Source organism: Salmo salar, chromosome 14 (genome assembly GCF_965601325.2).
Source record: "Salmo salar chromosome 14, fSalSal1, whole genome shotgun sequence".
Taxonomy (NCBI): domain Eukaryota; kingdom Metazoa; phylum Chordata; class Actinopteri; order Salmoniformes; family Salmonidae; genus Salmo; species Salmo salar.
In genome coordinates, this window is record NC_138304.1 from 86010924 (window position 1) to 86036661 (window position 25738).

General features: G+C 43.7%; 1 protein-coding gene across 2 annotated transcripts in view; it reads right to left on the reverse strand.

Moving 5' to 3' along the window:
- Positions 1-25738, reverse strand: part of hivep1 (HIVEP zinc finger 1) — an 88768-nt gene that overhangs the window by 39528 nt on the left and 23502 nt on the right. The window contains exon 1 of one of the 2 annotated variants that reach the window (XM_014142584.3): positions 18004-18787. The exons of the other annotated variant lie outside the window; for it this stretch is intronic. Within the exon in view, the coding sequence (XP_013998059.2) occupies positions 18004-18085 (82 nt within the window). The 5' untranslated portion in view covers positions 18086-18787. Of the gene's footprint in view, positions 1-18003; positions 18788-25738 lie in introns of those variants that run through there. 2 annotated transcript variants of the gene reach the window in all.

The following is a 25738-nucleotide window of genomic DNA, read 5'->3' on the forward strand; positions in this document are numbered from 1 at the left end:
AACTAATGCATTCAGGAATTATTTTCCCATATTGAACAACATTTTTGTGATTTTGTTTTCCTTGATCATTCATTTTAAGAGTTGGTCCTGGCAATTGCATGTATATATCGACATGTTTTATGTACACTCAATGACCAGTTTATTAGGTACACCCATCTAGTACAGGGTCGGACCCCCTTTGCCTCCAGAACAGCTTAAATTCTTTGGGGTATGGCACTGGGGCGGCAGGTAGCCTAGTGGTTAGAGCGTTGGGCCAGTAACCGAAAGGTTGCTAGATCGAATCCCCAAGCTGACAAGGTAAAAATCTATCGTTCTGCCCCTGAACAAGGCAGTTAACCCACTGTTCCCCAGTAGGCCGTCATTGTGAATAAGAATTTGTTCTTAACTGACTTGCCTAGTTAAATTTAAAAAAATGCAATTGGTATCAAGAGACCTTCCGTGTGCCAGAAACATTCCCCACACCAGTACACCACTGCCACCAGGCAGGATAGATCCATGGACTCATGCCGTTTACCCCAAATCCTGACTGCCATCAGCATGACGCAACAGGAACCAGGATTCGTCGGACCAGGCGATGTTTGTCCAGTGTTGGTGATCTCGTGCCCACTGGAGCCGCTTCTTCTTGTTTTTAGTTGATAGGAGTGGAACCCGGTGTGGTCGTCTGCTGCAGTAGCCCATCAGTGACAAAGGTTGGCGAGTTGTGCGTTTACCTAAAACTGTCCACTAAGTGTATATTTGTATAGACTACACCTAATATAGAGTAGAAGATGCATTTGAATTTCAGAACATATTACTGAATTCAATTCTGTTTCCATTCATTCAAATTTCTGAATCCTGTTTCCCACTTCAATTCAAATTAAAGAATTAAATTCTGAATTAAGCACAACCTGTGTGTGTGGGCAGAGCTGCTACAGGGCAGATGGATCAGCTGCAGAGGTGTGACGGATGGCTTCTGATCCTCAAGTGGCTTCCCTCTCCTTCCTACGCTTTCCCTTGCTTTTCTCTCTTTCACCTCTTTCTTTCGCCCTACCGCCCTCTTTTTACCTCCTATTTCTTTACCGCTCCCTCTCTCCATCTCCCTTTAACCCCTCTCTCTCCCTCTTTTACTCTCTTTACAGTATCTCTCTCTGTTTTACCTCTCCCTCACTCTCAAATCTCTGATATGATGAGGATGAGCCCAGTCAGCAGCCCATTAATAGAGGCAGCATCCAAAATGGCACCCTATTCCTTATTTGGTGCACTACTTTTTGGTACCATTTGGGATGCAGACAGAGTCTCCAGGTAGAGACCCTCATGTCAAACCTTGATCCAGGCAACGTGATTATATCAGATTGGTGGTGGAAGGGGCTTGTGTGGGCAGGATGCATGTCAATTAAGCTGCAGAGCCGTGGGCCTAGAACGAGTCATCGTTGGCGCTACCATGACAACCAGGAATCCTATCCTCATTGCAGCCCCCCCCCCCCCCCACCACACACACACACACACACACACACACACACTGCTCCGTCTTTGCTCACTTCAGTGTGAGGTGGAATGTGCTTAAACTGGTCCCCATGGACCAAAAATTATGTCACAACCGCCACATGTGAAACATAATTGACTTGGCTACAACGCCCACATGTTAGTGAATTCCCGAAACACCAAGCCACAGCAAGGAGGAGCATAGCTTGCTCTAACTCTTCAATGAAACAGGGCTCCTGTCAGCATTAGGCCCAAATTAATACAATTGGAGGAGTGTGGCCATGAGGCGCAGAGCACATCTGCAGCAGACACCTGGCTCGGACTGAGGCTCTCCTCGTGACAGGCAGCACCTGCTACCCGTCTCAGCCTGCTACTAGAAAACCACCAGGCTCTTCGTCCCCTGCCTACCCACGTCCCTCTGCTGCCTGCCAGGCAGTAACACATTTAGCTCAGCTCAACAGCCTGCTCTGCCCTTCTGGTGCCTGGGCCTAGCCATGCCCACCATGCCAAACAACTAAGTCCATCTGTGATTGGCATATGTGTGTTCAGTTCAACAATGGAGCACAATGCCTGGTGGGCTGCAGAGCAAACAGTATGGTGGATGGCTTTATTATTGGCTGCATTCCAAATGGCACCCCATCCCCTATATAATGCACTGCTTTTGACTAGGGCCAATAGGGCTCTATGTATCTGGCACTAAACAGAGAGTACACAGTGGCAGAATACCTGACCACTATAACTGACCCTAAATTAAGACAATCTTTGACTATGTCCAGACTCAGTGAGCATAGCCTTGCTATTGAGAGAGGCCGTCGTAGGCAGACCTGGCCCTCGAAAAGATGGGCTATGTACACATTGTCCACAAAATGAGGTGGAAACTAATTTCTAATATTTTTATGTTGATGCCGTTGTGTCTTCTCACTTTTGTTTGTTTATTTCACTTGCTTAGGCAATATAAAATGTTTCCAATGCCAATAAAGCCCCATTGAATTGAGAGAGAGAGAAAAAGTGAGACTGATGCTGCTGCAGATGAGAGAGGAACAGACAGCCATCCCCCACTTCTCTGTCACAGCAAGGGAGGGAGATGAAGATTGTGTAACTCAAAGAGCTACCTCCTCCTCAGGCACTCTTCCTGTCGTCTGAAAATGAGATATTGCTTTTTCTGCAGCTCTCAGCAGAGACCTCCTGAAGCAGACAGCTACTGTACAGTACGGTCTGTCTGACACATGTTTAGGTCGCACCCTTACAAGAAACCATTGGAGACGCCCATGGGTCTGGAGAAAACAACCAATCACAGACAAGAAAAGATACCAAAAAAATAACCTACACCCAGTATTCTAGGAAGTACAGTAAGCTCCTGGTTACGGTCAGTGGGTGACACACACACTGTGGTAGATGAGATGAGGAAGCCCAGTGACTAGTGTCCAATTACCCAACAGTCTATCATCATCAGCAGACTTACAGGCTAGTGCACACTGCTTTGACCTTCCCCACTCCCATAGACATTCACTGGAGCGACTGGCTCCATCAGCCTTAATAGACCAGGAGGTGTGGAGAGAGTGTGGGGATGAGAAAGAAATAACCACCCAGACTACCCTGTGCTAGACTGCAGTGCTGTGCTGAGTGCTCTGACTCTCTCCGTCAATCCTAATGGACAGAGAGAGAGAGACAGAGAGAGAGACAGAGAGACAGAGAGAGAGACAGAGAGAGAGACAGAGAGAGAGACAGAGAGAGAGACAGAGAGAGAGACAGAGAGAGAGACAGAGAGAGAGACAGAGAGAGAGACAGAGAGAGAGACAGAGAGAGAGACAGAGAGAGAGACAGAGAGAGAGACAGAGAGAGAGACAGAGAGAGAGACAGAGAGAGAGACAGAGAGAGAGACAGAGAGAGAGACAGAGAGACAGAGAGACAGAGAGACAGAGAGACAGAGAGACAGAGAGACAGAGAGAGAGAACGAGGGAAAAGAAAAGGGAACCATGCAGACTTCAGTGCTGACTGCACGTCTGAGAGTTTCACTTCCCAAAAGCCGTGCAGCATGACATAAACAAATCATTCAGGCAAATCTCTCTCCAGTTACGGGATCAGCTTCCGACTACTAAGCACTCTGCGAGGACAGGAGGGGAGGCAGCGTGGGAGGATGGGATGGTGCAGCATACCCTGTTGGGGCTGGGCGCGTCTCGCTCCATTGGGATAGACTGGGAGGGAGATGGTTGTGGTGTGTATAGGCAAGGTAGTGAATGGACACAACATGCATTATGCACAAACTGAGACAAACACCCAGTCCCAACATACACGTTTGGTTTCGAACATGTACACACACACACCACACACAGGTTTTGGTGTGGGTTATTTACAGTGCGGCTGGCCCCACAGGAAACAGTGGGAAGTAGGTAGGCAGGCAGGCAGGCAGTACACCGGCAGGCAGCAAACAGGCTTGATTGGTGGGAATCTTCCTTGAACAGTACCAGTCAAAAGTTTGGACACCGACTTATTCAAGGGTTTTCCATTATTTTTACTATTTTCTACATTGTAGAATAAGCAGCCAACAAGTGCTCAGCATGTGGGAACTCCTTCAAGACTGTTGGAAAAGCATTCCAGGTGAAGCTGGTTGAGAGATTGCCAAGAGTGTGCAAAGCTGTCATCAAGGCAAAGGGTGGATACTTTGAAGAATCTCAAATATATTTAGATTTGTTTAGCACTTTTCTGGTTACTACATGATTCCATGTGTAATTTCATAATTTTGATGTCTTCTATTTATTCTACAATGTAGATAAATAGTCAAAAGTAAGAGAACATATAATGAGTAGGTGTGTCAACATTTGACTGGTACTGTATATAAAACTACAGTAGTCAGATTGAGATGTGTTGGTTGGGGGGTTTGTGTGGGTGTGTGTGTGCGCAATGGCGCGGGTGGTGGCAAATGTGAATTCTGAAACTTCCATCGCTATTAGACAATCTGGCCTGTGTAAATAAAGAGACAGACTGCCAAACCAAAACACATGGCCAAGCAGAGCTAAATTATGATTTGTTTCTTTCTCAGTTGCCGATCATGGAAGGCGTGATTATGGTACTGAAATAGACCCAATGATTCAGACTGGCTCTAGAAAACAGAGAACTAAATTGCATTGCTGGTTGATATTTACATTTAACAAACAATCAGGAACACATCAAACAGGCATGTGATTCAATGCGTCTTACAAATCACTCATGGAATGTAAAATGTCATAAAATATGTTGTAACAGTGGAATGGGTAAAGATTTGATCTAATTGAAATCGATAAATAGATCAAATAGAACAAAACACAAATTAAACAAAACACAAATTAAGTAAAGAAATTAGGGAAAAGAAAATAGAGAAATCAGTCCATGTGATTGATATCACTTCCTGATTGATTAAGACAGGGGAGAGAAATTATAATTGAAATGCTACAGCCAGCCCAAATACACACTCGTTCCTTTCTCTGCATAAAACCCCAAAACGGGAAACAAAACAAGCCACACGTCAAAGTTGATCGGGTCAAAATCTCAAGTTCCCCATTGGCTGGTTCTTCTAGGGGCCGTGAACCAGAGCTAATGTGTGTGTGTGTGACAGAACGAACATCCAGACTGCAGTATATAGTGCCCTACCTTTGACCAGAGCCCTATGGGTGGGATATAGGGTGTCATTTCGGACACGGCCTCAGTCACACAACTCCAGAAGTAGGTGTGGAGAAATTCAGCACGGGTGTGTGGTACACTGATATTAGGCTACCCTGAAAAAAAACTACGCCTAAGAAACGCTATTAGCGTGCACCCCGCTAACTAGCTAGCCATTTCACACCGCTTACACTAACAAGCTGTTCTATCTAAAACAAACCCACACCTTGCATGTTCATTTAACATTTGCTTCAGATTGGTCTCCTGTGGATGAACTTTAAAACAGACAGCCGTAGTTTTCTGAGGCAAAACTGAAGGCTACATGAACTCTATTTCATTCCTAACATGTTCGCTCCCTCAGCCCTGTTCCCTTACCATATGACTGTCCATATTAAATTGGTTGCCGTTGTTGTTACAGTTGCTCTATGAGTGACAGCGGCCGAGCTGCTCCCTGTCACCTCTGCTCTCATCAAACACGTTGCTGTGGACGGTTGCAGTTAGCGGCACTCAACCCTGAACGCTCCCTCAACCCCTGGGGAGCAGTCCACCCATTCAGCGCACACACACGCTGTGTACAAGTCATCGGGGGTATACAGTATCTCACAAAAGTGAGTACACCCCTCACATTTTTGTAAATATTTGAGTATATCTTTTCATGTGACAACACTGAAGAAATGACACTTTGCTACAATGTAAAGTAGTGAGTGTACAGCTTGTATAACAGTGTAAATTTGCTGTCCCCTCAAAATAACTCAACACACAGCCATTGTCTAAACCGCTGGCAACAAAAGTGAGTACACCCCTAAGTGAAAATGTCCAAATTGGGCCCAATTAGCCTTTTTCCCTCCCCGGTGTCATGTGACTCGTTAGTGTTACAAGGTCTCAGGTGTGAATGGGGAGCAGGTGTGTTAAATTTGGTGTCATCGCTCTCACACTCCCTCATACTGACTGGTCACTGGAAGTTCAACATGGCACCTCATGGCAAAGAACTCTCTGAGGATCTGAAAAAAAGAATTGTTGCTCTACATAAAGATGGCCTGGGCTATAAGAAAATTGCCAAGACCCTAAAACTGAGCTGCAGCCCGGTGGCCAAGACCATACAGCGGTTTAATAGGACAGGTTTCACTCAGAACAGGCCTCGCCATGGTCAACCAAAGAAATTGAGTGCACGTGCTCAGAGTCATATCCAGAGGTTGTCTTTGGGAAAAAGACGTACGAGTGCTGCCAGCATTGCTGCAGAGGTTGAAGGGGTGGGGGGGGGGGGGTCAGCCTGTCAGTGCTCAGACCATACGCCGCACACTGCATCAAATTGGTCTGCATGGCTGTCGTCCCGGAAGGCAGCCTCTTCTAAAGATGATGCACAAGAAAGCCCGCAAACAGTTTGCTGAAGACAAGCAGACTAAGGACATGGATTACTGGAACCATGTCCTGTGGTCTGATGAGACCAAGATAAACTTATTTGGTTCAGATGGTGTCAAGCGTGTGTGGTGGCAACCATGTGAGGAGTACAAAGACAAGTGTGTCTTGCCTACAGTCAAGCATGGTGGTGGGAGTGTCATGGTCTGGGGCTGCATGAGTGCTGCCGGCACTGGGGACCTACAGTTCATTGAGGGAACCATGAACGCCAACATGTACTGTGACATACTGAAGCAGAGCATGATCCCCTCCCTTCGGAGACTGGGCCGCAGGGCAGTATTCCAACATGATAACGACCTCAAACACCCCTCCAAGACGACCACTGCCTTGCTAAAGAAGCTGAGGGTAAAGGTGATGGACTGGCCAAGCATGTCTCCAGACCTAAACCCTATTGAGCATCTGTGGGGCATCCTCAAACGGAAGGTGGAGGAGTGCAAGGTCTCTAACATCCACCAGCTCCGTGATGTCATCATGGAAGAGGACTCCAGTGGCAACCTGTGAAGCTCTGGTGAACTCCATGCCCAAGAGGGTTAAGGCAGTGCTGGAAAATGATGGTGGCCACACAAAATATTGACACTTTGGGCCCAATTTGGATATTTTCACTTAGGGGTGTACTCACTTTTGTTGCCAGCGGTTTAGACAATGGCTATGTGTTGTGTTATTTTGAGGGGACAGCAAATTTACACTGTTATACAAGCTGTACACTCTCTACTTTACATTGTAGCAAAGTGTCATTTCTTCAGTGTTGTCACATGAAAAGATATACTCAAATATTTACAAAAATGTGAGGGGTGTACTCACTTTTGTGAGATACTGTATATAATAGCATTAGTGGGTGCTTATATTTGTCCTATTTCAAAAATGTACAAGTGTGTGTATTATACACGCGTGTGAAATGGAGGTATATTTTTTTAATTCTCACTCCCTCCGAGACACCCTTAGAAAGTGGAGGGGAGCTGGGCCAGCAGGGTCTGCCATTATCAACAGTGATCCTGGAGCAATTAGAGTTAAGTGCCTTGCTCAAAGGCACATCGACAGATTATTCACCTTGTCGGCTCGGGTATTCGAACCAGCAACCTTTCGGTTACTGGCCCAATGCTCTAACTGCTAGCCTACCTACTGACTACTGTAAAGCATGCATCTCTCCATCCAGATACTATATAGAAGCTAGCTAGTCTGATCTCACATTAAACAAACACTTGACGACTGGCCTTTGTCCTGAAACGCAAACAACAAGTCTTTTGTATAGCTGACATACTCATCCATCAGTCAACACACAGTCATAAGTCATCATTTTTGGCCAAACAGCTGTGGAGCTGCTGCGGTAGCCACAGTAACTTGGCGACGAGGAGGGGAATTCCTGTCAGGGCAGAAGAGAAGGAAGGAGGAAATGGGAGGGACGAGGAAGGAGGGGAGCTGGGCCAGCCAAAACACAGTGGTGGAGTATGGTGACGTCACTAGAAAACGCTCTGGTACCCTCCAGGGGTTCCGGCTCTCAGCTCTCTTGTTCTTTTTTTTCTCTCTCGCTCAGCTCTCTTTTTCTTGCTCTCTCTTTTTGGAGCAAGAGCGTTCCTCTGAAGTGCCAGAGGCAATGGTGGAAGGAGAGGGAAGGGAGGAGCGGAGGGGGGAGGACGGGAGTTGGGGTGGTAGACTCTGCCAAATGCCTTCTGCCCAACTTCTAACTCAACAAGGAGGAGATACAGGTGTTGAGTGAGCCAGTTACATTTTCCCCCCTCTCTCAGACCTGGTAAACGACTCTGTTCTTTGTCTTAGCAGCTGTGGTGTTAAATTACTATATGCGCAAAAACAATTAGGAAGGAAATTTAACAGATCGTAGACCTATAGCAAAACTGGGGATAAACAATTAATGTGGCATCTTCTTAAAGGCATCTTTCAAAATGAATCACTCAATTCGTTGTTCAACTAAAACTTAATCTACACTTAAACAACTTAAAGGCCTAGTATAGCCAAAAATCTGCTTTTCCTGTGTTTTATATGTCTGGAACTCTATTGGAGGGATGCGACACCATTCTCCCACGAGAAATTCCATTTATAGTTTTGTTGACTGTGGTGGAAAACTCTCCAGAATCTCACAAGTGTTCAATTGAGTCGAGATCTGGTGACTGAGACGGCCATTGCATATGTTTTACATCGTTTTCATGCTCATCAAACCATTCAGTGACAACTCATGCCCTGGCATTGTCATTCTATGAGGGTGTAGCCATGGTAGCCAAAATATTGGCCTGCCCAGCATTTTTAAACATGACCCTAAGCATGATGGGATGTTAATTTATTAATTAAATCAGGAACCACACCTGTGTGGGACCACCTGCGTTCAATATACACTGTATGCCTCATTTCTCAAGTGTTTCCAATATACCTGTATATTTCCACACTGAGTTTGGAATAATACTATGAAATTGTGAAAATTATTATAATGCCCTTTTAGTGTTAGAGCAGTTAGAAAAGACCACATGAATGGCGTTTTGGCCTGGCTATATAAAGAGGGAACTTCCCTGGGTTTCAGTTTTGGATATGGCTATTAGGGGAAGTCCTGAAGGCTAAAATAACCAGCCAACCTAAACAAGTGGCTTCACTCAATCAGATAAATATTTACCAAGGCCAGGGACAAACACAGGCTGTTTCCCAAATAGCACCCTATTCCCTATACAGTGCACTACTTTTGACCAGAGTCATATGGGCCCTGATCAAAAGAAGTGCACATCTCTACATAGGAATAAGGTGCCATTTGGGACACTGCCCTAGTGAGTGACCACACAGTTTCTTGCAATGTCACTGTGAAGTGGTGGTAAATAAATAGGCATTTATGTGTTCCGGTAAATCGTTGCAAAACAAAACCCAAACAGTGAAAACAAACCCAACACTAATTAGGGAAACACTGGGATAATTTGGCAGTAGTATACTGTGGTAATTTTAGACAGGAATAAGGGTCTCTGCCTGTAAACAACAAAGAACTACAATACGAGTCAAAAGTTTGGACACACCTACTCATTTAAGGGTTTTTCTTTTTTGTAAATATATTTGACATTGTAGAATAATAGTGAATACATCAAAACTATGAAATAACACATGGAATCATGTAATAACCAAAAAAAAGTGTTAAAGAAAATATATTTGAGATTCTTCAAACTAGCCAACCTCTGCCTTGACAGCTTTGCACAATCTTGGCATTCTCTCAACCAGATTCACCTGGAATGCTTTTCCAACAATCTTGAAGGAGTACCCACATATTCTGAGCACTTGTTGGCTGCTTTTCCTTCACTCTGCGGTCCAACTCATCCCATACCATCTGAATTGGGTTGAGGTCAGGTGATTGTGGAGGCCAGGTCATCTGATGCAGCACTCCATCACTCTCCTTCTAGGTCAAATAGCCCTTACACAGCCTGGAGGTGTGTTGGGTCATTGTCCAGTTGAAAAACAAATGATAGTCCCACTAAGCTCAAACCAGATGGGATGGTGTAACACTGCAGAATGCTGTGGTAGCCATGCTGGTTAAGTGTGCCTTGAATTCTAAATAAATCACTGACAGTGCCACCAGCAAAGCCCCATCACACCTCCTCCATGCTTCACGGTGGGAACCACACATGCAGAGATCTGTTCTCCTACTCTGCGTCTCACAAAGACACAGCAGTTGGAACCAAAATCTCAAATTTGGACTCATCAGACCAAAGCACAGATTTACGGATCTAATGTCCATTGCTCGTGTTTTGTAGCCCTAGCAAGTCTCTTCTTATTATTGGTATCCTTTAGTAGTGGTTTCTTTGCAGCAATTCGACCATGAAGGCCTGATTTCACGCAGTCTCCTCTGAACAGTTGATGTTGAGATGTCTGTTACTTGAAGTCTGTGAAGCATTTATTTTTGCTGCAATCTGAGGTGCAGTTAACTTGAATGAACTTATCCTCGGCAGCAGAACCTCAAAGTTATACAGCTGCACCATCGAGAGCATCCTTACTGGTTGCATCACTGCCTGGTATGATAACTGCTCAGCTTCCGACCACAAGGCACTACAGAGGGTAGTGCGTACGGCCCAGTACATCACTGGGGCCAAGGTTCCTGCCATCCAGGACCTCTATACTGGTGTCAGAGGAAGGCCCTAACAATTGTCAGACTCCAGCCACCCTAGTCATAGACTGTTCTCTCTGCTACCGCACGGCAAGTGGTACTGAAGCACCAAGTCTAGGTCCAAAAGACTTAACAGCTTCTAACCCCAAAACACCAGTCTCAACGTCAACAGTGAAGAGGCGACTCCGGGATGCTGGCCTTCTAGGCAGAGTTGCAAAGAAAAAGCCATATTTCAGACTGGCCAATAAAAAAAAAGATTAAGATGGGCAAAAGAACACAGACACTGGACAGAGGAACTCTGCTTAGAAGGCCAGCATCCCGGAGTCGCCTCTTCACTGTTGACGTTGAGACTGGTGTTTTGCGGGTACTATTTTACAAAGCTGCCAGTTGAGGACTTGTGAGGCGTCTGTTTCTCAAACTAGACACTTTAATGTACTTGTCCTCTTGCTTAGTGGTGCACCGGGGCCTCCCACTCCTCTTTCTATTCTGGTTAGAGCCAGTTCGCACTGTTCTGTGAAGGGAGTAGCACAGTGTTGTACCAGATCTTCAGTTTCTTGGCAGTTTCTTGCATGGACTAGCCTTCATTTCTCAGAACAAGAATAGACTGACGAGTTTCAGAAGAAAGTGCTTTGTTTCTGGCCATTTTGAGCCTGTAATCGAACCCACAAATGCTGATGCTCCAGATACTCAACTAGCCTAAAGAAGGCCAGTTTTGTTGCTCTTTAAATCACAACAACAGTTTTCAGCTGTGCTAACATATTTGCAAAAGGGTTTTCTAATGATTAATTAGTCTTTTTAAAATTATAAACTTGGATTAGCTAACACAATGTGCCATTGGAACACAGGACTGATGGTTGCTTTTAAATGTAGATATTCCATAAAAAAAATCTGCCATTTTCAGCTACAATAGTTATTTACAACATTAACAATGTCTACACTATATTTCTGATCAATTTGATATTTTAAAAATTGACAAATTTTGCTTTTCTTTCAAAAACAAGGAAATTTCTTAGTGACCCCAAACTTTAGAACGGTAGTGTACATTTTACCTCAATAACCTCGACTAACCGGTGCCCCCTCACATTGTACCGGTACCCCTATTGTTATTTTACTGCTGCTCTTTAATTATTTGTTACTGTTATTACTTTTATTTATTTTTTTACTTACCTATTTTTTACTTAACACTTCATTTTACTTAACTGCATTGTTGGTTAAGTAAGTAAGCATTTCACTGTAAGGCCCACATCTGTTGTATTCGGCGCATGTGACAAATAAAATTTGATTTGAACTCTGGGTCTTCCTTTCCTGTGGCAGTCCTCATGAGAGCCAGTTTCATCATAGCGCTTGATGGTTTTTGCGACAACACTTGAAGAAACTTTCAAAGTTCTTTACATTTTCCGGATTGACTTACCTTCATGTCGTAAAGTAATGGACTGTCGTTTCCCTTTGCTTATTTGAGCTGTTCTTGCCATAATATGGACTTGGTATTTTACCATATAGGGCTATCTTCTGTATACCACCCTACCAACACAACTGATTGGCTCAAACACATTAAGAAGGAAAGCAATTCCACAAATGATCTTAATCTGTTTAGGATAGGGGGCAGTATTTTCACGGCCGGATAAAAAACGTACCTGATTTAATCTGGTTATTACTCCTGCCCAGAAACTAGAATATGCATATAATTAGTAGATGTGGATAGAAAACACCCTAAAGTTTCTAAAACTGTTTGAATGGTGTCTGTGTGTATAACAGAACTCATATGGCAGGCCAAAACCTGAGAAGATTCCATACAGGAAGTGCCCTCTCTGACCATTTCTTGTCCTTCTATAGCCTCTTTATGGAAAATAGAGGATCTCTGCTGTAACGTGACATTTTCTAAGACTCCCATAGGCTCTCAGAAGGCGCCAGAACGGGGAATGATGACTCTGCAGTCCCTGGGCGAAAAACAGTAGGGGTTTTGGAAAGTGGTCGAGCTGAGAACAATGACACGGGTGCGCGTGTGCATGTGAAGACTCCATTTTCTATTTTCAGTCTTTGAACGAAAACAAGGTCTCCCGGTCTGAATATTATCGCTATTTTACGAGAAAAATCACATAAAATGTGATTTTAAACAGCGTTTGACATGGTTCGAAGTACGGTAATGGAATATTTTGAAATGTTTTGTCACGATACGCGCCGCGCGTCACCCTTCGGATAGTGTCTTGAACGCAAGAACAAAACGCCGCTATTTGGATATAACTATGGATTATTTGGAACCAAAACAACATTGGGTGTTGAAGTAGAAGTCCTGGGAGTGCATTCTGACGAAGAACAGCAAAGGTAATCCAATTTTTCTTATAGTAAATCTGAGTTTGGTGAGTGCCAAACTTGGTGGGTGTCAAAATAGCTAGCCATGATGGCCGGGCTATCTACTCAGAATATTGCAAAATGTGCTTTCACCGAAAAGCTATTTTAAAATCGGACACCGCGATTGCATAAAGGAGTTCTGTATCTATAATTCTTAAAATAATTATGTTTTTTGTGAACGTTTATCGTGAGTAATTTAGTAAATTCACCGGAAGTTTTCGGTGGGTATGCTAGTTCTGAACGTCACATGCTAATGTAAAAACCTGGTTTTTGATATAAATATGAACTTGATTGAACAAAACATGCATGTATTGTATAACATAATGTCCTAGGAGTGTCATCTGATGAAGATCAAAGGTTAGTGCTGCATTTAGCTGTGGTTTTGGTTTTTGTGACATTATATGCTAGCTTGAAAAATGGGTGTCTGATTATTTCTGGCTGGGTACTCTCCTGACATAATCTAATGTTTTGCTTTCGTTGTAAAGCCTTTTTGAAATCGGACAATGTGGTTAGATAAAGGAGAGTCTTGTCTTTAAAATAGTGTAAAATAGTCATATGTTTGAAAAATTGACGTTTTGGGATTTTTGAGGAGTTTGTAATTCGCGCCACACTCTATCATTGGATATTGGCGAGGCGTTCCGCTAGCGGAACATCTAGATGTAAGAGGTTTAACAAGGCACACCTGTTAATTGAAATGCATTCCTGTTGGCTTTCCTGTGGCTCAGTTGGTAGAGCATGGTGTGTGCAACGCCAGGGTTGTGGGTTCAATTCCCACGGGGGGCCAGTACAAAAATAAAAAGCATGAAATGAAATGTATGCACTCACTACTGTAAGTCGCTCTGGATAAGAGCGTCTGCTAAATGACTAAAATGTAATGTAAAATGCATTCCAGGTGACTACCTTATGAAGCTGGTTGAGAGAATGCCAAGAGTGTGCAAAGCTGTCATCAAGGCAAAGGGTGGCTACTTTGAAGAATCTCATATACAATATATTTTGATTTAACACTTCTTTTTTGGTTACTACATGATTCCACATTGTTATTTCATAGTTGTGATGTCTTCACTAATATCCTACAATATAGAAAATAGTTTAAATAAAGAAACCTTGGAATGAGTAGGGGTGTCCAAACTTCTCCCTGGTACTGTGTGTGTGCATCCATGAGTGTGGTGATGGACGATTAAGAGAGTGTGTGTGTATTAATGGAAGGTTCATGGCAGGACACGAACATCTGAGTTAGTGTGTGTGTGTGTGTGTAATATTCATAGGGTTACATTTTACAATTCACACACAAACATGAAATTACAAGAATTCCTCTGATTTTAAAGCAATTGCTTTGATCAACCCCCGTCTCCCATCCAGAGTGACAAAAGGACAGATGAACAATTACTGTATAGAAGAAGCCTGCCTCTTCTTTAATAACATTCCCTATGAGAGGCATTTCTATCAGTCTTTTCTCTAGACCGCAGCATAGTGTTTGTGTCAAATATTTTTGCGATCAGAACTGCAGGAATGGGATAGAAAGGCCACGTTCAAATGCTCCTTTATGCATCTGAAATTAACTGCTCGGCCAAGACCTTTATCAAACATAATGTCAGCCTGTATTTTGAATAACTGAGTGCACAAAAAATAAAATGTTCTTCTTCACTTATTATAGCTAAATATGAAAGATAAGACACGAGGAGTGTCAAAAATGTGCACTATTAAGCTTGTGTTACTGTTGCAAAATGGCATAAAAATCAGTGGAATCTGACACCAGTCCACAGAAAGAAAGGAGGGTCTCAGTAGGCTGAGAAGAGAGAGGCACTGCTTGCTAGCTACCTTGATGTTGTTGTTGCTGCCGCCATGCCTCTGCCTCACGTTGTTACTAGGTGCCAATCACCGACAGGCAGGCAGGAGGTAACGTTACATAATCCCACCCAGTGGAACACCGCTAACAGAGAGCCTTCTCTCTACCCTCCCCATCTCTCCCACTCCTCTCTCCTTTTTGCCCCTCCATCTCTTTCGCACCCGTATAACAGCATAACAAAACAAAGACATCCACTGAACATCAGGTTAATGTCGTGTATCAGACCACTGTTACAGAGTATTACCACCTAGATGGTAAAGAGATCGTAACAATCCTGTAAGCTTGTTTTCCCCACCATTTAATTTCATCATGGTGAATGGTGGGCCCTGGTCAAAAGTAGTGCACTATAAAGGGAATAGGACGCCATTTGAGATGAAGATGTCCTTGTACCTCTAGCAGAGGTAGTAGGATGATTATGTCATTACAATACCTTGATGAAATAAAGCAGGGAGAACATGGCTATGTGGAACAAAACACTGAGGGAGGGAGATCTCTCTCTCTCTCTTTCTTTCTCTCTCACACAGAAATAAATGTGCAACCTTACACACACAAACATGACTGTGCGCATGCACCACACACAGACACACATGCACAAGCACACATTACCTTATTGCTGTGATAGGGACTAGCTAATATTAAAGCATGCATAGCAGGGATTGTGTCTGAATGAGCTAAGTGAGCTGATGAGCTCATGGTGGGTGGAACAGTCAGTCAAGACCACCTCCTCTCACACATATGCGCGAGCACAGACACACGCAGCTCTCATCTGTGGGACTTGGTTGTCTGTTATGTAACCACCCCCTCACCTCGTCCTCCCTGGTCCTACGTCACTCTGCCCATGAAGAAACACACCACAAACATGTGCAGGAAGTAAGCCCTGCTTAAGGACTCACTCACTGATTGGAGTTAGTGGGAGTGGAGTTAGCATTTAGCCTTGTTAGCCCCTGACCAACATCAACCATCCTGCCAATGTCAAGGCCAACAGACAGAGAGTAGCCTGCATTTACATTTTTGAAATTTAAATGTAACCTTTATTTAACTAGGCAAGTCAGTTGAGAACAAATTCTTATTTACAAAGAAGGCCTACCGGGGAACAGTGGGTTAACTGCCTTGTTCAGAGGCAGAACGACAGAATTTTACCTTGTCAGCTCTGGGATTCGATCCAGCAACCTTCGGTAACTGGCCAAACCCTCTAACTACTAGGCTACCTGCATCATCTGGTTGGGCACATATAATGAAGAAAAAAACATATCCCCATTAGGCTATTTTTCTTATTATACACTCTTAAAGACACAGGCACTCTAAGATGTTACACATCATCCATAACATACCACCCACCAACCTTGATAGGTATTATTTTACAGTAAAGGTAAAACAAATTCAAAAAGGATCAGAGAAAAGGGAGGCCTCAATCCCAACTCCACCTGGACAGGATATGACATAAACAGATCACAGTGCCACACAAAAACACCACAAGGTAGCAGCAGCACTCTTAATGGTCTAAGAAGTTAGATGAAAGGAGAGAGAAAGAGATAACAAAAGGAGGTGAAGAGAGAAGGAGTCAATCAGAACCATGGCTACAGTAGAGGAGGTAAAGAAAGAGGGGATCAATGAGGATAGTGAAGGACCGATAATCGGCCGAGCCGATATAGCGGGCCGATATTGTCCTTTTCTATTCTATCAGCCCTTCTCTGTTGGCTTTGCCGATAGTCCCTTTACATAGCAAAACTGTTGGTACTGTATGCCAGTCGACACTCACCGCCTGAGCCACGAGCACTACAGAATGCGGAGGAATGTCTAGCTAGGAAAATCAGCAAGCTAGCTGTGACTGGAAATACTACTTTAGTTAATTCACTAATAATAAAGCTTGTGTCGACGTGCCTGGACATGCGTGCAATAAACAAGCTAGCTAGCTAGCTAAGCAGATAGCTATGTGCCCTGTTAGTAAAGATTATGATTACTAACCCTTTCATCTGTGGTGTTAGCTAGCTAGCAATATTAGCTACTATGCTAGCTACTGTAGTTGGCTAGATAAACACCCCTGCTAAGATATCAGGAGATAATAGCCAACGTAGCTAGCCAACATTAGCTGCTTATCCTTTTGAACATGCACCATTTTTGGCAACGAGCCATCTGACTTGGGGTGTAAGGTTAGCTATTTACTGGTGTGCTGATCTGACCAGCCGCAATCGTATCCATAAATTGAGAGTTGATAGTCAGATTAGATGATTGTTGTAATAGGGAAAGGAGGAAGTGTTTTAAACTGCCTAAATAAAGGTTGGAAATAGGTTTAGCAACCTAAGAATCTTCCTGCAGGTTTAGGGGCCAAGAAAGCTGTAGATCAGCGCGAGCGAGTGTGCATTCTCACTTCACAAACTATGGGCAGACTTGAGTCACAGACAGAACGTGCATAGTTTTTTAAGCTTTTTTCCTACCCTCAGTCTCCTTGTTAAATATTATTCACATGTATGGATTGGTTGCAAATGGCATTGCCATTGAGCTAGTTCTCATAGTAGCAGTAACAGCAGCAAGTGATATGAGCGATGGGGAGAGATGTAACAGTAGGATCAAGTTACAATATGCCCATTTCTTGACAGATAGCTGAACTAGCCATTTGAGTCACTTGTTAAATCCACTTAGAATCAGTGACGATGAAGGGGAGGAGACAGGTTAAAGAAGGATTTTTAAGCAAACTCAATATTAGGAAGGTGTTCATAATGTTTTGTACACTCTGTGTAAGTCCCAAATGGAAGGAAAACAAGCTCAATAACTCAATGCATGCACACACTCTTACTGACTACACGTTCACCTGTTTTGTGAGTAGGCCTATGCCATCTTAATTCATCCAGTTTATCAAGAGATTTACCATTCAAATAAAAGTATTACAATTATGTTGCTTTGTAGTTAAATTAGTAAAAAATTATATATATATTGTTTGAGAAAAAAATGTATGCATTAATCTCTGGGAACATTTGTCATAAAAGTCCGCCATCGGCCTCCTTGACCCTCAAATCGGTATCGGCCCTAGAAAATCCATATCTCCAAATGAAAACCATTGATACAGTAGGAGGTAAAGAAAGAGAGGATCAATGAAAAACATGGATACAGTAGAGAAAACTGAAACTCAACAAGCTCTATATGAGTATATAATGCTGTTGCAATAACACGCAGCCATAAATCAACGCACGCACGCACAAACACATCACAATACCTGTGCAAGAGGCAGAGAACGCTGTTCTGTTGTGTAGTCTGAAGTCTCTGTCTTCTCGTCTTTCCTTCGAGTCAGACAACATGTAGCTTACAGGGGAACACCTGACCTAACATTCCCCACACAGTCGGTCAGTCAGACATGCTCCTCCCGAACAATAACCGGCTGACATTCCTTCTTGCCCTCTCCTCAACTCCTGAAATGCCACAGCGGAGCAGAGCGAAAGGCAGAGAGCCTCCGTCTGGTCACCGTCTGTCTGTCTGAGAACTCACTCAAAACTCCACTGAGTGAGACAAGAGTCTGAGCTTTCTCTTTACACTTCTGCCTGCCTCCCCTTTTGCTGGAGCGGCAGCTAGCATGCAGCCAAGCTTCCCTTCCTTCTCTCTCTTTCTGCCTTGCCTTTCCTTTTTTTCGTCCTTCTCTCGTCCAGTTTTTTTAATCCCTGCTCTAAATCAGGGAAAGCCCTGGCTGCCACTGTGCCGACTTCCCCTACCAAAGCGTCAGCTCTCTCGCTCGCTCGCTCACTCAAATCAAATCTTATCCGTCACACGCTTCGTAAAACAACAGGTGTAGACTAAATGCTGACTTACGGGCCCTTCCCAACAACGCAGAGAGAGAAAAATAGAATAATTGAAAATAAAACACGTAATAATAAAATAAGTAATAAATACACGATAACTTGGCTATATCTCTCTCAAAAAACTCTAACCAAAGCAGGATGCAGGGGCAAAAAAAAAGATCTGGTGCCTAATTCCGCTTCACACAAACAGACACCCAGAGGCGTAATGCACCCATTATTTTAGAGGGGGCATGAAGTATGTGAGATTGGAGGGGGGGGGGGGAATTTACCATTTTTCAAACAACCTAAACAGCTTTTTTCCTGCAATCTTGAGCCATAGTCATTATGTTCAATTGTAATTTTAATGAGGGTGTTAGACTGACTGTTGTTAATCACACATACGGACTGTTGTTAATCACACAACAGACTGCACTAACATGCCTAGGATATTACATCTACATTACAACACAGTACATGGGATCATAATCCCCAAAGACTGGAAAGCTGCCGTGGTCATCCCCCTCTTCAAAGGGGCAGACACTCTAGACCCAAACTGTTAGACCTATATCTGTCCTACCTTGCCTTTCTGAGGTCTTCGAAAGCCAAGTTAACAAACAGATCACCGACCATTTCGTATGCCAGCGTACCTTCTCCGCTATGCAGTCTGGTTTCCGAGCTGGTCATGGGTGCACCTCAGCCACGCTCAAGGTCCTAAACGATATCACAACCGCCATCGATAAAATACATTACTGTGCAGCCGTAGTCATCGACCTGGCCAAGTCTTTCGACTCTGTCAATCACTGCATTCTCAAATGACTGCCTTGCCTGGTTCACCAACTACTTCTCAGACAGAGTTCACTGTGTCAAATCGAAGGGCCTGTTGTTCTCGGGCCGACTCTTTTCTCTGTATACATCAATGATATCGCTCTTGCTGCTGGTGATTCTCTGATCCACCTCTATGCAGACGACACCATTCTGTATACTTCTGGCCCTTCTTTGGACACTGTGTTAACTAACCTCCAGACGAGCTTCAATGCCATACAACTCTCCTTCCGTGGCCTCCAACTGCTCTTAAATGCAAGTAAAACTAAATGCATGCTCTTCAACCGATCGCTGCCTGCACCTGCCCGCCCGTCTAGCATCACTACACTGGACGGTTCTGACTTCGAATATGTGGACAACTACAAATACCTAGGTGTCTGATTAGACTGTAAACTCTCCTTCCAGACTCACATTAAGCATCTCCAATCCAAAATTAAATCTAGAATCGGCTTCCTATTTCGCAACAAAGCACCCTTCACTCATGCTGCCAAACATAACCTCGTAAAACTGACAATCCTACCGATCCTTGACTTCGGCGATGTCATTTACAAAATAGCTTCCAACACTCTACTCAGCAAATTGGATGCAGTCTATCACAGTGCCATGCGTTTTGTCACCAAAGCCCCATATTCTACCCACCATTGCAACCTGCATGCTCTCGTTGGCTGGCCCTCGCTTCATATTCGTCGCCAAACCCACTGGCTACAGGTCATCTATAAGTCTTTGCTAGGTAAAGCCCCGCCTTATCTCAGCTCACTGGTCACCATAGCAGCACCCACCCGTAGCACGCGCTCCAGCAGGTACTCCACTGACCACCCCCAAAGCCAATTCCTCTTTGGCCGCCTTTCCTTCCAGTTCTCTGCTGCCAATGACTGGAACGAATTGCAAAAACCTTATTATCATAAAATGCCAGATTACATTTAAACCAAGTATGTTGTGTATATCTAAGCATACCTCTTGACCTGTCTGTATCCTCGACTGGTGGTTCTTTTTTTTAAGGAAACTAAATATCCTTCTCTGCATCTCTAGTAAAATCTGGGAAAAAGATGTGAGTCTTATTCAGTACATTTAGTAATTGCTTGCTTTTCTAAAGTCTAGCAACCTTGCCAGCAGGCATGCAAGCTAAGATAGTTAGACAAGCTACTCGAACTCCATTGATAGCCTGAATTGGCTTGGCAGCTAGTTATGAGGTTGGGAGACTGGGAACTTATCAAGCTGGCTAGCTAAAGCCAACTTCATAAAATGGCTGTTGCTAGTGTTACAGAGAAACAACAAAACATGTTCATTATATTAATCAAGAGGGAATCAATAGGCTACATATCTTGAGCAAATGAATTTACAAACATACCTCCTGCGAGTCCTGCCCATCACCGGCAGCTAATGTCAAATCAAACAACGTGTGTCTTTTCTCCGTGGTGCACCTTGAAAGGAACCCCTTACCAAGGAGAATAAGAGGGAGGGGGGGCTCCAGTCACTGTGCCCCCTCCTCAAAACACAGCTGACAGATATGATTATGAATAACCATGATAGAATGTGGGCTTAAAAATGAAGTGTAGTAATTAAAATAACGTCTTAAAAATAAAATAAAAACTTGACAAATCTGAGGGGTGTACCCTTGTGCCCCCTATGGGCATGACGCCTCTGCACACACACAAACTGCTCAACAGCAGAGCAGATTAGCCGCTAACCCACTTGTGGTGCACAACAACATCCCATGGCCCCACAGCAACATTGAATACACATCGATCTGTCCTGTGCATTGATCCTATCTGCTGCTGGACCACGAGTTCTCGCTTCGCTCCTGCCGAGGAGAACATCCGTAGCTAATACACAAACAGGGACTAATGAGTGTAGCTAACACACACATACACACATAGCAGGACGGAAATAGACACAGAGAAACAGACACACACAAACACACACTCACATAGAAACAGACACACACACATAAAAAGAGAAACATGCACACACACGCTCTCTCACACATGCACAGTATACACACACTCTCTCACACACACACACACACACACACACACACACACACACACACACACACACACACACACACACACACACACACACACACACACACACACACACACACACACACACACACCACACACACACGAGAGAGAAAGAGAAAGACATAGAGAAACAGACACACACAAACACACATTCCTACATAGAAACAGACACACACAAACACACTCACACATAAAATGAGAAACGGGGAAAAGTGCACACACACGCTCTCTCCCTCTTGCTCTCTCACACACACAGTATACACACACACACATACTCTCCCTATTTCTCTCCCACTCTCTCACACACACAGTACACACACACACTCTTCCTCTCTCTCACTCACACACAGACTCTCACTCTCTCTCACAGAAACACACACCAGGAAGTCTCAGCAGAGGGAGTGCTGCACATTGTGTGCTGTGTACTTGCTGCTTGGTCTCAGCTGTGTTCTTCTCTCTGCAAGCTGGTGCTACAGCAGCCCTCTCTCAATGTCTGTCTGTCAGTCACCTGGTTACAGAGTGACTCCACCAACACACTCCTGAGACCCACCCCAGTTAGTCATTGGCGCACCCACACATGTGCAAACGCACTCACACACACGGAAAAACTGGGAGAGACACAGTTAATTTTTTATAGCTCTTTTTTTGTATATATATATATATATATATAATATATATATAATATATATATATATATATATATATATATATATATAGATTTTATAAGGAACACCTGAGGGAGCATTGAGTCACAGCCCAGCAGTTTCATTGCGGAATTTGTAGTCATAAACACACACACACACCATGTGAGAGCACACACACTCTCACGCTCTATAAAATAAACTAAGTATAGTCTAGTTCATGATAATATCCAGGCAAATGATAGGGCCTCTGAAACAGAATTTATGCTTTGTTTAGAAACACAATCCAGGTTCAGTGGGATCTACAGTATCTCGAAAAAACAATCATACAATTTAAGCACCTTCTCTCAGCCTCCACACAGACAGACAGACAGACAGACAGACAGACAGCACAAGTCGGTTGGGGACAGTCGCAGGGAGCTTAGAAATCCCCAGACAGTCAGTCTCTCTCTCCTGAGTATGCGAGTGAGGCGTAGTGAGCTCAGAAATCACCTCCCCTCACCATTTTTCCCCATGGCAACAGCTGCTAAAGGAAGACGGACCACATGTTACACAACCAGCAGGCAGTCAACCCCCTCCTCCATCCCCTTTACTCATACAGCTATTTCCATTGCCTCCTTAAGAACTCAACAAAGGCTATGCAAGCAGAGCAGACACAGCCGCACAAATGTACGTAGAACTATGTAGAGCAACGCAAACGTACCTCAGTCAGCTCTGTTGGCATAGACCCCTTCAACTCTTTTCACAGAAGACCCCCTCTGCTCTCACTTTCTTTCTCCAACACCTCATCTCCTACTCGCTCTCTTTCACACCCTCAATATCCAGGGCCTTGGTCAACATTTTTCAAATTTTCCCGGGAGTCCCAAATGGCATCTTATTCCCTATATAGTGCACTGTTTACTAGGTATAGGATGCCATTTGGGAGGCAGCTTGGAAAGAAACACTGGTGTCATGGCTGACTGGCTTTTCCATTAAAAAAGGCTGTTTCCACAGTGAGTCTGGTCAACAAACTGAAGTGCTGTGTCTCAAATGGCACCCCATTCTCTATTTAGTGCACTACTTTTGACCAGGACTATGGTCAAAAGTAGTGCACTAAATAGGGAATGGGGTGCCATTTGGGAAGTACTCGATAGCCGATGGAGGCTTGATGCCAGCGCTTGACCTGTAAGGAGGAGTGGAGCGTGAGTTTCCCATCGTAAACCAGATCCTCCAGAGTCCAGACAATACATCAACCCCTTACACCTGACTGCCACCTGTCAGTACAGACTCTGCTGCCTGTACACTGTCTGAGAGGTGAAAGGTCAGGAACCGTCTGAACCCGATCCCTCAGGAGTAAGTTAGTGAGTGTGTGTGTATAATATTGACCTGACTGACCCTGCTGACCCCACATTCATGTTCCTGATGACTCACACACCCACAGTGGGGGTCTTTCAATATATCAACATCGACCCACCCGCCAGAATCCATCAGGTCCACACAACCAAGGACAGGGCCATGCTGACACCAGCACACACTTTAGACCATAGGCCTATACACTCAATTCCTCCTCCACCTCCTCTCCCTTCCTACAAATCCATACACACCCACATACACCCACACACGACCATCATTGCCGGTACTGGGGGGGGTTCAATTATTAAAACAACTAATTGAGGAATGTACACAACACAACGACGAGAGGGACAGAGACAGTTTGAAAGTATGTCTTATCTACTTTGAAGAACTAGTAAAATAATTTAGTCAGACAGCTCTGCAGCCTACTTAGGCAGGCTAGTTATATAGCACAGTATTGGGAGCACATAGATAAGATGGTCTGGCTGGCTGACTGCAACTGTCTGAGTAACGATGAGATGATGACTAAGGAATAAAAAATAATAGTAATCAAATAAAAACTAAAGTAATATACACAACTGAAATATTTTATTATTTCATAGTAATTTCTTATTTCTCTATTGATGTCTACCCAATGTGGACCTGACAGGGACAATGGAATATTTTCAATGTTTTGGCAATGGAATGTTCACTATTTTGGGCTTTGGAATTTCAATTGAAAATAAAAATAATTGTCATGTCATTATTTCATTATGCATTAAATGTTTACAAAAATAATATTGAAACCGAAACCGTGATATTTTTTTAAATAATCGAACCGAAACAACCTCAAAAAGCACTAAATCGCTCAGCACTAATCCTTACAAAACCAGGCAGGAATATCTGTAGGGTTACAACAGCAAACACACAAAGCACCAGTTAACATTACATAAGCATCGTGGAGCAATTCTCTACAGAGAATGGCATTAGATTGCTTGTTGTGCTGTTCATTTCAGACCATCCTTCAACTGGACCTTGAACAGTACATTACAACGACAAAAATACACAGCAGCAGTTAACAAAACAAAACCTATGTAGAACAAATCTTCCCAATAATGTCAGATAGATGGCCTGTTGTGTTGCTTATTACAGAGAACCTTCAGCATCATTCTACTGGACCTTGAAGACAATTGACCTCAGAATGTCCTCCCCCTCAACACACCACGGAAGCTGTGTCACAAATCGCACCTTATTCACTAAATGTTCACTACTTTTGACCAGGGCTCTGGTCAAGGGCTCTAGTCAAAAGTAATGGACTTTGGTCAAAAGTAGTGGACTAAATAGGGAATAGGAGTAGTGCACTACTGTACATAGGGAATAGGGTATAATTTCAGAGCAACCTGAGAGCCACACACACAGGTGTGCTGAGGATAGGAGAGCTTACAGTCCACAGTGTTGTGGTGACAGACAGCCCATGCAAAACCAATCCCTTAACACACAAATGTCACATGCTTCATAAACAACAGTGAAATGCTTACTTCCCAACAATGCAGAGATATATATATTTTTTATAATAGAAAAATAATTACACGAGGAATAAATACACAATGAGTAACGATAACTTGGCTATATACGCGGGGTACCAGTACCGAGGCGATGTGCAGGGGTACGAGGTAACTGAGGTAGATATGTAAATATAGGTAGTGATAAAGTGACTAGGCAACAGGATAGATAATAAACAGTAGCAGCAATGTATGTCACGAGTCAAAAAAGGGTCAATGCAGATCGTAAAATAGGTAAACAATAGCTACCTGGACTAACTATTTATCAGTCTTATGGCTTGGGGGTAGAAGCTGTTCAGGATCCTGTTGGTTCCAGACTTGCTGCATCGGTACAGCCGTGTCACTAGAGATACAACTCTAATCCTTTAGATTAACCCAACTACCACACAAATTCCACCTAACTTCCCTTCTGTCCGCCCACCTGCCCCTCTCAACCCATGTGTCAGCACCAACATCTGGTAGGTCGAGACCACCTACTGTCAAACACACATCACCGGCCAAAGCCTGTTTGTCACCTGTAGTCAAAGACAACATCGTATAGCAAGGCTGGAAAAAGGGTATGTAAATGCGTGCGTGAAAAAGAGAGACAGGAGTCATTTGTGCTCATATCATATAGCCCTGCATATGCTAACGTGTGTGTGTGTGTGTGTGTGTGTGTGTGTGTGTGTGTGTGTGTCAACCTAAGTATGTATGTAACGGCTTTTTAATGTGTGTGCGTCAGATGGTGTACTGTCTAATGTGTGTTCACTGTATGAATGCAGAATATAAATGTTGACATTGAATTAATGATCTGCTTAGCTATTAAGTTCAGTCAACTAA